At 49.4% G+C, this 13,290-nt stretch overlaps 1 protein-coding gene across 1 annotated transcript in view; it reads right to left on the bottom strand.

Moving 5' to 3' along the window:
• Positions 1 to 13,290, bottom strand: part of TENT4A (terminal nucleotidyltransferase 4A) — a 43,435-nt gene that overhangs the window by 28,965 nt on the left and 1,180 nt on the right. The window contains exon 3 of the mRNA XM_032278838.1: positions 12,775 to 13,288. Coding sequence (XP_032134729.1) covers positions 12,775 to 13,288 — 514 coding nt within the window. The remainder of the gene's footprint in view (positions 1 to 12,774; positions 13,289 to 13,290) is intronic.

A 13,290-nucleotide genomic window follows, 5' to 3' on the forward strand; every position in this document is an offset into this window, starting at 1 on the left:
ACGCTCAGCAAGCAGATGGGATTCGTGGTCTGCAGTTACTTACCACGAGCCTCTGCGCAGCGCACCCCGGCTGACTCTGGCAGTAGGGCCATGGGTAGGACGATGAGATGCCGTCCTCACTCTCACTGAGTTTATATGGGAGGGACAGGGGGCCTAATGGGGTAGATAAGCACCCCAAATAAACCAAAAAGGTGCTATGCAGAAATTTAAACTGGGAGCCACAACTGTAAACTTTAGGTTGGTCAGGGAGAGCTTCCCTGATATCAAGGAGCTGATACTGAAGCTGAGATGGGAAAGGCAATGAGCAGCCAGCTGTGGAAAGACAAGGGGACAGCACTCTGACACATGGGACAGCAGGACGGGGCTGTGAGTCCGCAGGTGGGATGGACTGAGAGGGCACCAAGGGCACCGGCACAACCCAAGGAGCAGAGTCTAAGACCAGGCCTAAGTGTTCCTGTCCCCATGGGCCAGCTACAGAGCAGAGTCTGAAGCCCGGAGGAGATGCAAGATGGACCAAAAGGACTAAGCCCTCAGAAAGCCAGGGTGCAGAGCCCAGGTGCCAGCAAAGACCCCACCGCTTCCCGCCGAGCCTCAGCACTCCCGAGACGCCAGGCCCTCAGCCTACCTGCAGCCTGGAAGGGGAGAAGGTCCCAGGCGCAAGGTGGGAGGGGGGAAAAGCAGCCCTAGCAAGGGGTTGGTGAGCGACACCCACTAACGCGCCAGCTGTGTGAGGGCAACACAGTGGAAAAGGGAAGGGAAGAGGGAAGCCCAGCATGGACGAGCACCAGAGCCAGGGATCAGAGAGGAAGCCCAGGACGCCCTGCTCCACAGAAACACCTAGTAAGGACACATCAAGAAAACACAGGGTAGACGGCGACAAGGAGTGGAACAAGAGGCCCTGAAGAAGTGACTGCACTAGGGTGGCGGGCTGGGGACTAGGTAGAGCCCATATACTAAGAGAGCTAAGGTCACCCCAGGGAGGCTGGGCCAGGCGGGACAGACACTACTGCCCATGGGAATATGGCACCAGTAACAAAGTATCCAAGACTCAACAGAAACACCTCCCACGCTAAGGCCAACGTCAGTCTGCAACCCGATCTCAAGGAACTGAGGCAGCAGTTGGGCACTGAAGGGAGGGTGCTCAGGACAGCTGGGCAACCAAAGGCAACTGCCCATCCCTGGTGACTGGGTCTCACCTCTGATTCCACACAACCCTCCAAGCCAGAGAGGACAGGCAACGTGCATGGGTTCTGAAGCAAAGAGTGGTCCAGTCACCTGTGACCCAGGCACATGGCAGCTTCAAGGTGTGCACCCCCAATCAGTTCTTATTCAGGAACTTTGACCACTCAATACACATGACAAAAAGGCACCGACAGTGGCTCCTATTTGCAAACACAGCGGAGGACAGTGCATGCCAGGTCGAGGTGGCACAGCACGGGTCACAGCCAGAGGACACTGCAGGATGCCCTGCAGGGGCACAGGTCTAATCACACAGAGCTGACCAGAGGTAATGCTGGGCGTGTTACCTCAAAGAAACTCACCAGAAGCGTGAACCATGTTAGGAACTTAGAAATCTCGGGAAGCAGTCCTGGGAAGCCTGCTGGTAGTGAGCGTGAGGTCTGTGGAATGTGCTGCAAATCCTGGTTTCCCAGGCAGGGAGGGAGACTGCAGACCCTTCAGGAGCCCAAAGTGCCTAGGGTCAGATGATGTCCCAAGTGCAACACAGGGACGTGGCTCCCCCACATGGTGCTGTGATGAGGACTTAATGAATCCTCACTGGTAAGTGCTCAGCACAGGGCCGGGCCCTCAATCAGGGCTCCCTGCAGTAGTGGTCACACATACGAACCAACTGTGAATGCTGAAGATTCACGGACATAGAAACACCACCACGCACCGCAGGAGGGGAGAAATATAATGGCTGAGCTCCAACCTACAAGCCCAAGTAACCAAGACTTCATCAAAGCTTTTACTCTGATGCTTCTGCGCTTAGCCACTTATGCTTTTTACCATGTTTTATGTTTTTAGTCTCTGCAGTATCTCTTAGAAACTAGTATTTCCATCTGAAGTTGGGACATTTTTTGCTTTCAAGCAAAATAATTCAGCTAATTTTATGTAAGGGTAAGACTTTTAATGTAAGTATTTCTGCTGACCAATCCATGTGTCCATGTACACGAGCCTAGAGAGAGAGGTTCTACAGTGGCAGTCACCTAATTGTGCTTCTGGGTGGTAGGACTGAGTGACTTTAGAGCTTTAAAAAACAAACCATGAATCCGTTTTAAAAAACAATATCATTATTTTTAAGTTAGCACAAAGCACTCTTAGAAACAACCTCTAGCTTTAAAGCAATCAGCAAATGGCAGTGTAAGAGGGCACAGACAGCAGGTGGTCCCCAGCCTCACAACGGAGCCTCTCTCCAACTGGTGGTGACAGCACCAGGTCTTCCTGTTTGGTTGAGAGAAGTCACCCTCAGAATCCGCTTGGGAAAATCAGGGTACCAGCTGTCCATCTCTGGAGTCTCTGAATCATTCGGAGACTGGGCAGGCCCTCAGATAGCATCGGCATCTTTCCTGAGAAGCCAGACATCACTTCTGTGGACCCAGAGACTGGAACTCAGCATAACTGTTTTCCTCTTCATTAGCTTACCCCTTTGGACAATTCTTGCTTTGCTCAACATTTTCAGTGGCTAAGTGAGACTACCTGGATTCCAACGCTGGCTCTGCACCTACCAGCTCTGTGACCCCTGCCTCCTCTGGCGAGAACAGCCTCTCCCGGGAGGGTGGCAGAGACACTGCATAAAGGGTGAGGTCTCAAGTCAGGCCAGGAGTGATTACTATGTGGCGAGGACTGTACACCACACGCTTGATGGCAGCAAAGGAAAAGCTGAGGTCCCCACCGGTTAAAGGAGGCTCTGTGAACAGCAAGTCATCTTTCCCATCACAGGCCTTACGGCTTTATTCTAAAACCAACCTTAAAACACACTTTTCACTCAACAAGTCTGCAAGCTTCAGTTCATTCCGCGCCTTCATCTCCCTGGATAGTTCCCACAGGTTCCCATCCTTCTGAGTGTGGTCTCGGTGCGCTATCCTTCCACCCATCAGGCTTGTACTTCAGCATGAACATGTCTCTTGTGAGTCAAAACCACAAACTCTAGACAGATTCCCCTTTAGCTTTCTTCCATGAGCTAACTCATAATGACACTTTAGAATTTCTTTGCATTTCACAGGGCATGCAAGGTATCCTCTTCTAATTTTTGGCCATCATTTTATAGCTGTTCATTTTTTTACAATGTTTTACGTAAGTTTAGAGAAGATGCATATAACCAAAATATACTCTACCATGCTGCACCACAGGCCCATCTCTGCCAATTCATAGAGGTCTTGCATCGCTCTTCACTCCATCACACCAGCATCCTCTCTTCGGGGAAATGGGAAGGAGCCTGGATGTGAGCACCACACAGGCCGGCATCTGGGTACCACTGCCTTTATTTTCTAGCAGCGCCTTGGGCAAGATGCTTGGATCTCTTAACGCTTAATTTTTCTCTCTTGAAAATGAGTTCTTGTCCAGGATTGCGAGACTGCATGTCAAGCCCCCACACAGCAGTGCCGACTCTGAGGCGGCTGTGCTGCCAGTCCTGCTTTGTCTTCCAACTGCCAACAGCGAGTAAACAGCTCATCAGGTGCTCCACTTCTCAGAGCGTGCAACTTCTAAGAATACTGCAGGTGACGGACATCCCGCTCCGCACTGCAGCCTCCCTCCAGGCCAGCTCTGCAACACCTCGAGAAAGCGCAAACCCCGAGCGCACTACCACGCAAGACTGGCTTCCCGCCAAAATCCTCCCAACACTCCCAAACCCAGAGCTGTCGACTTTGTCCTGTGGTGGCTGTCAAAGCACCCCACACCACATCTGAATCTGAATCTGATCTCTTTAGGGAAACCAAGTGAAAGGCCCTCTACCAACATATCCGAACCATGTTCCTAGAATGAGTTGCTAGGTTCCAACCCTGCATGTTGGCAATGTCTTGTTCAACTGAACGCTTTCAGAAATAAAGTGCCCAGATGTCAGCCCTGAACTGACATTTCCAGGTGCAGCACCTTTTGCCAGATCACATCAGCTTGTCAAGGCTTCAGTCTTCTGTGTATAAAACCGGGGTAATATCACCCATTTCATGGGTCAGCTCAAGGAGAGAGCTAAGCCAAGAGTCCCACGCACATGAGCCACAGTGATGCTGGGGACCAGAAAGACTGTTCAGAGAAGGAAGTGACCGTCTGCACCATCATTAACCCACATGCAAAAATGCAAAAAAGCTGAAAGACCCATCACCTGCATGCTGGAGAAGAGACACTCCAGGTCACAATAGCTGCTCCGTGTTGTGCTCTGCTATGAACCTATTTCATGCTTCATGTGCTATTAAAACAGCAGCTTTTTGAAAAGGATTTGCACTGGAAACTCAAACAATTTCCAGAGCTTTCACAGTGGTAACTTGCTGAGTAACACACTTTGACTGTTGTATGAGTTTCGATTTATTTCAGCATCAGTTACTGTATCAAACAGTTTCAAATAAAGAGTCTGAAGGTGCTGCAGCTCTGAGCTACCCAAATATTTGGCCATTTAAATTTTAATTAAAAGTAAATAAAATTCAGCTCCTCAGTTGCATTTGTCACGTTTCAAGTGCTCAAAAGTCACATATGGCCAGTGGTTACTGTATTAGTGCAAAAATAGAATTATTCCATCTCTACATGAAGTTCCACTGAACAGCACTGTTCTAGTTGCCTACTTACCGTGCCCTGGCCCTTCATGTTGTTTTCCTTCACTATACATAGAGCGCTATGTTAGAAGCTGCAAAGAGTTCAGAAAACACTTTATCCACTCATTCTACTACGTGCACGGAATAAAAAACCTTAACCAACTTTAAACGAGTTACACAGAGCAGCACACACACCCCTGACAAAGTACATTAAGAGTACCCTTGACTCTGGAGAGATGAGATTCTTATTTAAAGCTGTAGATCAGTGCTGATGTACCTTCAGAACAGTTTAAAAAAAAAAACTAGAACAGACATTACTGAAGCATTGTTAAAAATTTTTTTAAATAGAAAGGTATCTTTCACACCCCTCCAGCCCCCAACTCCAAAGACTCAGAACATTCCATCTTTGGCAGTTTTCATTTTGGTCTAAAAGTAAAAGTTGTTTTTTCAAAAACCAAGAAAAATGCTTTTCCCGTCCAGCTGGCAACAAGAAAGACTTAATTTTCGGTTTCAATTTCCTCAGAGAGGAGAAAAGGGCAGCAGTGGCCTTTTTAATTTCTCACATGACAGTTCACAGAGTGCTTCCAAATTGCGAATATGCCCTCTGAGATAGGTGCCACAGGCTCTGCTTCACAGGTGGGGAAACGGAGGCTCAAGTTAGAACGTGCGGCAAAACCAGCCAAAGCCAGACCTGTGAGTACGACATGGGCTGACCGAGCTAGACTCTCGAGAGCCAAGCACGTGGCTCCCAATACTGCGAAATAGACTCTAGCCAGCAGGTTTGAAGCAGAAACATCAAAATAATTTGACTTTTCATTTCCCTTAAGCTACTCCACCCTAGCCATTGCTTCAGATCGACAGGATTCCAGAAATGTTACAATGATCCGAAATCTCTTTCAAACATGGATGGTTAGAAACCACCTAACTCCCACATCCTAGCACTTGGGAAACTAATTCCAATCTTAAACCACAGGAGAGCCCAACTGGTTATGCAGAGCAGCTGATCTAGGAAAGAAAAAGATCACAAGCCCACAACAAAAGGCATGTTGTTGACAATCAAAGACATTCTCTGCCAACAGGGACCCTCAGAGCTGCTTCCATCTAGCCCGCCCTGTCAGCCGAGAGATGGACAAACTTCTGCAGAGATCCACCCGAACCAGGCCCAGATGGGGCCCATCCCCTGGCTCACTGCCAGCAATGCAGTGCACATCACCAGAGTCCAGGACAAGAGGGACAGGCTTGCAGGGCACCTGCTAGGTGGCCCCAATGGTGGACAATTCATCTCCATACTTCTCCAGGCTAACTTTTCACAGTTAGGTATTAATTATTATAGTAAGAAACAAAGAGCAGTTAAAACTAAATGATGTTTTTCAAATACAGAATTTTCTTGAATGTTTTCTACTTTTGCATTCTACGTTGTAAAACATAAAACTAGTTTAGCCACTCTCCAGGAAGGAAAGCAGATAAACTGCAACAGACTTTATTTTTTTACATTCTAAGGAAAACAACAAAAGTTTTTCTTAGCATTTGGTTTATGAATACTCCATCGACATGCCATCCCCCACCTGCTCGCCTGAGTTGGCAGATCCTCTTTCTGCTCTTCTTTCTTTGGAAAGTGGTACTCAGTGGCTACCGTGTGCTTGGCACTAAGAATGTGGGCTACAATACAGCTCCTCATACAGCTTCTCCTTCCCTGAGGAGACTCAGGAGGGCAGTGGGGTCAGCTTTATAGGAGCAGCAATAACCCCACAAGAGTCAAAGGCAAAAAAACCAGAGCGGTCTCAGGAAGGGACAGAGGGAGAACTGGGTGGGAGTTTTCTTGTCCCTCCTAAAGGAGGCCCTATGCTCTGAAGCCAAGGTTCTGGGGAAGCCAACATTCCTACAATCCTGGGCTGGCAGGACAAGTGTTGCCCACATCTTCCGCAAAGCAAAGAGGACTGCTATGACCTTAGAACTGGGTTCCAAAGGTGACTCTTGGTTGAGTCATCAACCACAACCTGCATAGGAATGACACCTTTCCTAAGCTAGCGGACGCAGGACACCTCATGAACAGAACATCTCATGAACAGAACTTTTCAATCACTGTATTTTCCTGTATTCACATGACTTTACTGCAAACTTTTCTTAAATGACATATTTTTAAAAACGTCCATCCAAGAGCAGTGCAGAAAGGTTCCCACGGCTCTCCTGGTTATGGTGGCTGCTTGAGTTCAGTAGTGACCACCAAGCCAGAGGAAAGAACCAGCAATCTCCAAGACTCATTGTGATGAGCTGCAGTCCAGTCAGGGGAAAGTGCTGGACAAGAAAAACCACAACCTCCTCATCAACCGATTCCACGGCAGGGGAAGTCTACCCACAAAAGAGCCTCCTCCCCTCAAAGTCCTACACCCTGCTTCTTGAAACCTGTGGCTCTGGTGAGGTTATCACACCATGATCATGCTGTATGACTACATGGCCTTGAGGTTGGCAGGTTATCCACAGAAGCCTGACCCAATCACACAAGCCCATAGAAGCAGGGGACTTCCTTCAGCTGGTGGGAAACGTCAGGGAGACTGAAAGTACCTTCCTGGTTTGCAGATGGAATGCAGGTGGCCTTAAGAAGCTGAGAGGGCCCTACCCACTTCCCCTGCTGCCAGCTAGTAAGCAATTAAGGACTTCGGTCCTGCAATGAACTGAATTCCGACAATAACAGGAATGCGCTGGTAAGAGGAGGTAAGAAGACCCGAGCACCAGGTGAGAACACAGCTGGCCAACACCTTGACTTTAGTCTTGCAAAAGCCTGAGCAGAGAACCCAGACCCGCCATCCCTCATCTGACACACACAACCCGCAAGACCATAAATGAGTGTTCTTCTAAGCCTCTGAGTTTATGCTAATTTGCTACACAGCAACAGAGAACTACTACAACACAGAAATCTCAAAAATGGGACGTTGTATTAGCGTATATCCCTGGTGTTGAGAGAAAAGGCATCCTGACCACCTCACTCGGGCATATAGTTACACCAGGTCAGGGGTCTTGGACCCCGGTCAGCACTGACCAAGACCACCTGCCTGCCCTCCCTGAGCTGCCTGGCTCCCAAGGCAGGTTCACAGTGGCAGCTTTCAGAGAGGGCGAGGCTTGCCATCCAATTCACTGCAGAGAAGAGACACAGTTGAGAAGCCAGCCACACCTAGAAAGGGCCTCTCCACAGCAACACTGTGGCTTCTTCAATCTTCTTCGAGTCTGGGTGGTCTGACTCTGCTACCCCCTCTGGCTTTAGTCCAAATTCTGGTTGAATCCTCAAAAATCAAGTTTCTAAATTTGAATATCAAGGCTTTTTTCTTAAACAACAACCTTTTTTACTCCACAACTACAAAATCAGATCCTAAACCCTATGAACTAATCGAGGCATAAAAATTCTTATTTTCCAAGGATAACTACTAACTCTTCTCCCACAGGATGCTTACATGAATCCCTTTAAAATGAAGATTAAAACTGCATGTTAAATAGTGACCAAGGAAAGTTTGAGACTTTACCTTTAGACACAAATCTTAGAACTTTTTACTTTAAAATATTTACTTAAAATTACTTTAAAAATTACATCACAAACATGCGTTATTAATTATTCCTGAGAAAAAGCAAACTATGTTGTTCCATCAAACGCTCACAGCAGCAAGACAGAACCCACTTCACTCTGACTTCCACAGCACGAGCATTAAGCTTTTTTTTTTTTTGTGAAAGGACTGCAGACCTCTGATTCCCAGCCAGTTTAATCCTCCGACCCTCCTTTTCCAAAGAGTCTGTTGTGCCTTCCTGGGCAGCCCTTCTCCAAGTGTCAGCTGTCCTGACCTGGCCAGTCCTCGTCCATCAGTGGCCAAACATGCAGTGCAAGCAGTTCTCCAGCACAACTTTCCTCAACCCCAGCAAGCCAGCGTCTTGCACTCGATTTTCAATTTCACCTTGTGGAGCTTGGCCATGGAACAACAGGCAGGAACAGGCGATGTTATTACTAAGTGAGAGGAGTGTTGGAAGAGTTCATTTATGAAATTAACTCTTCCCCCAACAATACAGGATCAAGTATCAGCTGCTTAGTGTGATTGTCCATGCTTCTCTCCACAAGCTTATACCTCTGGGACTCTTGAGAGTGAAATCCAGAAAGCAAGGCCCACACATGTCACCGCTGCCCTTGGAGGCAGGTTTTGCGAGAATCTCTCCCATGCGTCCCGGACACGCACAGGAAGCTATGGGAGGGAAAGGCTCCTAGAGTGATGCCCACCCCCATGCTCCGTAGCAGGTCCTACCCAGCGTCACAAGGATGTTTCGGGCAGGTCACACTTGCTCTGCTTTATGTCAGTGAAGTCAGGCTAGAAGAAGAGTGGGATCTTGGTTGCGCCTCCAAGCTCTGATGCCTTCAGGAAAGTATTGAAAACAAACATGCCCCAAGTTGGAAATGACTGTCACCAGGGGCCCCTGGGGCACGGCTGACCACATCCCTATGGTGACAGTTGTCGGTCTCTCTCAGATTTCAAATTAAGAAGAGAATTTCCTTTGAGTTAATGGAAGATATTAAAAAGTGAGATTAGATAACATCAAGAAACCTGCAGAGACGAAGCTGTATACACCTGCTGCACAATGCAGGCACACCTGAGATGGCACAGCCTTCGAAAGGCCAAACTCTGAATAGAAGCTGTTCAGGGCCCGGGACACCTGCACGTGTCTTCATTCAATTACACTATTTCTGGGTCTCTGTAACACACTAGTAAGGTCGTGGCCAATATCTGAGGGCCATGCTCCCACTGTCACTTCATCAGGACTTTTAACCTGAAGGTTTCCAAAGCTGCTAGAAGAACCATGGCAAAATAACAATAGCCCAAAGCACTGCTGGGTCAGGAGATGAGAGCACATGCCAGTGACAGCACTCAGAGGCTGGGATGGAAAGGACCCAGGGCCTGTCCACACACCTGCCCACATCTGTAGGTCAAAAGCCCAGGTCAACAGCATGGCTCACACTAAATACACCATTCCCAAAACAAAGGTTTGGGATTTCAATCAAACAATGTAGTAAGACCAGAGCCAAAACTGGTGTTTCACCTCCTCTCCTCTGAAGGTTCTTGCACCAATCCCTGTCCTCTTTCACCTGCTTTTTCTTCATCCTACTTGAGGCAGAAAGCAGACTGGCAGTCTCACAAGACCAAGCTGCCAGGCAAAGTTTCCAAGGGCAGAAAACTCCTCCCCAGAAAAGGACAAATAGTGCGGGTTGCCACATGGGCTACCAGGCAAAGACCCAACTGGGTTCAGCCGATGTGCCACACCAGGCTCACCCTCCCCTGAGGACTGCACACTGCATTTCCAGAAGTGCACGTACTGGGATTGTGCCACAACCCCAAGCAGCTTCACAGCAACAAGGTCCTTTACTATTGGCCACGCCAGGTGTGTCTTTAACGCAGTTATTTCTTTCTCTAAGCCCCAACTGAAAGACTTTTTGGTGGCCTTTCCCAACACTCTGGGTAAGCTGGTGGCCAGAAGCAAGTTCCAGACAGAACTACTTCTTGATACCAAAAGATTAGTTCATATAGGACCAACGGGCCATGTGGAAATGATCACCGGGGGACCTTGCTTCCTCTAATCACAAGTCCCACTCCACCACTGCTCAGGTTTACTACTTCCTGTTCCTTCTGAAAGAGCAGCTGAGTAGCTGACCAAGCAGAGATCACCCTGCCCTTCTAAGCACATAGCAGGTGATCCTCACAGGCCCCTATGGGCAGAGGTGGCAGGAAGTGGATGCACCCAGGGCCATACTGGAAGCATGGTACACACCACCCAGACAGGCAAGGAGAGATCTCCGGCAAAGGGGAAAAGGAAGGTTCAAAGAGCATGACTGCAGTATGAAACCAGAGCTCATGGCAGACTTCAGAGCGCTCTCTTATGCCCTACACCATACTGCCTTACAGCTAGGTTCTACTAGGCGGACAAGGGCTGGGGCCAGGGGCCAGGGGCCAGGACCCAGGGCCATCAGAGCAGCAGAGCCCTGGAGGTGTCGCTGAGTTTTAGGCTTTAGTCTTTAATGTGGGGGATTGGAGATGGGGGAGGTGCCATTACAGGGTGAAGGGGAACCTGACCAGACCTACTGGTAGAGAAGATCACCCCATTGGCAGTGATGAGAAAGGACCCAGGCAGGGCCAAAGTGCATCAAAGGTACCTCTGGCTGCTTTAGCAATCTCCACAGAGGTGGCAAGAGCCTGCCTGAGGGTGGCGAATAAGGTGTGAAGAGATTCAAAGGGCCAAACACAGCATCGGATGAGTGACTGGACGTGGGGGATGAAGAAGGTGAGAGGAGACTGCACAACCGAGCAGCATCTTGTGCACTAGGCAGGGGGCCTTGTGGGCAAGTTTCAGGGTGGGTCAAGATTACGAGATGGTGTCTACCATGCTGTCCCTACCCCAGAAAATCCCCAGATCCTAGCACAGCACCTGGCCCAGTGGGCTCATTCACTAACAAAAGCAACACTACCTACTGAGGCTAACTAGAGTTACCAGGAGGATCTTGGGGACCCCAAGTGAGGTGCATGGGGCCTGATGCACTACTGCTCTCCAAGCGCAGAGGTACAACCCAAGACTGACAGAGACCATGAGTCTTCCTATTCTTTCTAGCGCCAAGAGACACACAGTCTACCCCAGTTACATAACAGGCTGTATAACAGGCTGTAAATGTAAACGTCCACCCAAGCGAGTCCTTAGGTATGCACTGCTATACATCAAGAAAAAACTGCTCCCAACCACCTGCTCTCAGAAAGTTCCACAAGAAAGAACCGGAGGGAGAGAGGAGAGGAGGCTGCACCCCCACCAGGGTCTGCAGTGCATGTTTAGGCTTCGGGGAATTTAGAAAGTAACACTTGGAGCCCAAGCCAGGTGAAGTAAGTTACAGAACATGCACCTATTACAGTGTATCACACGCTTTAAACAAGTATCAACTTAAGCCAACATACAGAAACAGGATTATAAGAAAAAGTGTACTATAAGAAGGAACTCCAACGCCTAGCAATTGTGGGTATTTGTAGGACTCTAATGCACGTAACCCTCATACCCGGGCAAATCTTTGTTTTTTAAATTGGCAAAAAAAAAAAAAAAAATGTGTAAGGAAAACTGATCATTTAAGTCTTAAAATACTGACACACAACCTACATGTAAACTATTTTCAGACGCTCAGAAAAGCCCAAAATTGCAAGGGGGCTGCGTAAATGCATCACACCGGAGCAGCCTCACCTGGGACAATTCCAACCCCACACACCACCTTTCGTTTCCTTGCCGCCTGCAGGTGCACTAAATTTAAGTAGAACCTCTAATTCCCTCCAGGCGATGTGGAAATATTTAAAATAAAAACAGCATCTTCCAAAGAATCAGCATGTATGACAAATCTGTTTTTATTTTTTTTGAATAAAGCCAATTTTTATAAACTATAAATGATGCTTTTTATGTTCATTGCAGCATTAAATTAAACCATACAAACCGCCCCCCCCAAAAAAGAAAATCTCTTCTAAGTTTACTGATGGTTAAATCGTACCACTACCAAAAACTCAGTTATCTTTTAAAGGAAATATCTAAAAAAAAATTTAAAAAAAAGTTAATATTTACTTTCAATGTGATCTGAGTTCCTGGCAACGCTAAATTATTCTGCAACTTACATGAAAGTCCACGCTTATCTGTGCCCCACTTTGACAAGGAGTTCCCCACTTGCCCAGAGGTGGGGTGGAGGGGGAGAGAGTCGATTTCCCTTTCCAGCGTCAATAGAAAAAGCAAATAACTGCAGGTCCTCTATTCAGCACCCCTTTCTTGCACTGTTACTTGTAGAATCTGGGCAAGTCACTCCATTATAAAGGAGTTTGATATTTAAAAATTAAAAAAAAAAACTTTCGGTGCAGAGGAGGGCCTTGGCCTTCAACATCTATCCTCCAAACGGAGCCCGGGAGCCCGGGGCGGGTGTTTGCACCGGGAGCTCCGGACAGGACCACGGCCCCCGCCCCCGGCCCCCTTGGCCGCCCCGCGCACTCACCCCTGGATGCCCGGGCTGTACGCGCGGCTCTTCCACGGGGTCCCGGGCCGCGGCGCCTGGGCCCCGGGGCCGCCCCCTCCGCTGAGCGCGGCCGCGCGGCTGCCCGACAGCAGGTAGTTGAGGCCGTAGGTACTGGCCTTGTTCTCGCGTTTCCGGCGGCCCGGGTGGAACTGGTGCTGCGGCGGGGAGCCGGCGGGCGTGGGGCCGCGAGGCCCGGGGTGCCCGTTCGCCGTGCCGGGGGCACTGGGCGCGCCGTCGGCGAAGTTGAAGAAGGCGCCGCCGCGGCCGCCGCCCGGCCGGCCCAGCGAGGCGCTACTGGAGGACGACGAGGAGCAGCCGGGGCTCTCGGTGCCCGACTCCGCGTTGGACGAGGACGACGACGAGGACGACAGCGACGGAGACTTGTGCAGGCGCCGCGCGCCCTCGGCCGGGGGCCCCAGCGCCGTCAGCAGCGCGGGGGGCAGCGCGGCGGGCGCGGCGGGGCCGGGGGTGGGTGGCGGGGGCGACGCGGCGGGC

This window comes from Sapajus apella, unplaced genomic scaffold (assembly GCF_009761245.1).
Source record: "Sapajus apella isolate SASKATOON/1434 unplaced genomic scaffold, GSC_monkey_1.0 scaffold11, whole genome shotgun sequence".
NCBI lineage: Eukaryota > Metazoa > Chordata > Mammalia > Primates > Cebidae > Sapajus > Sapajus apella.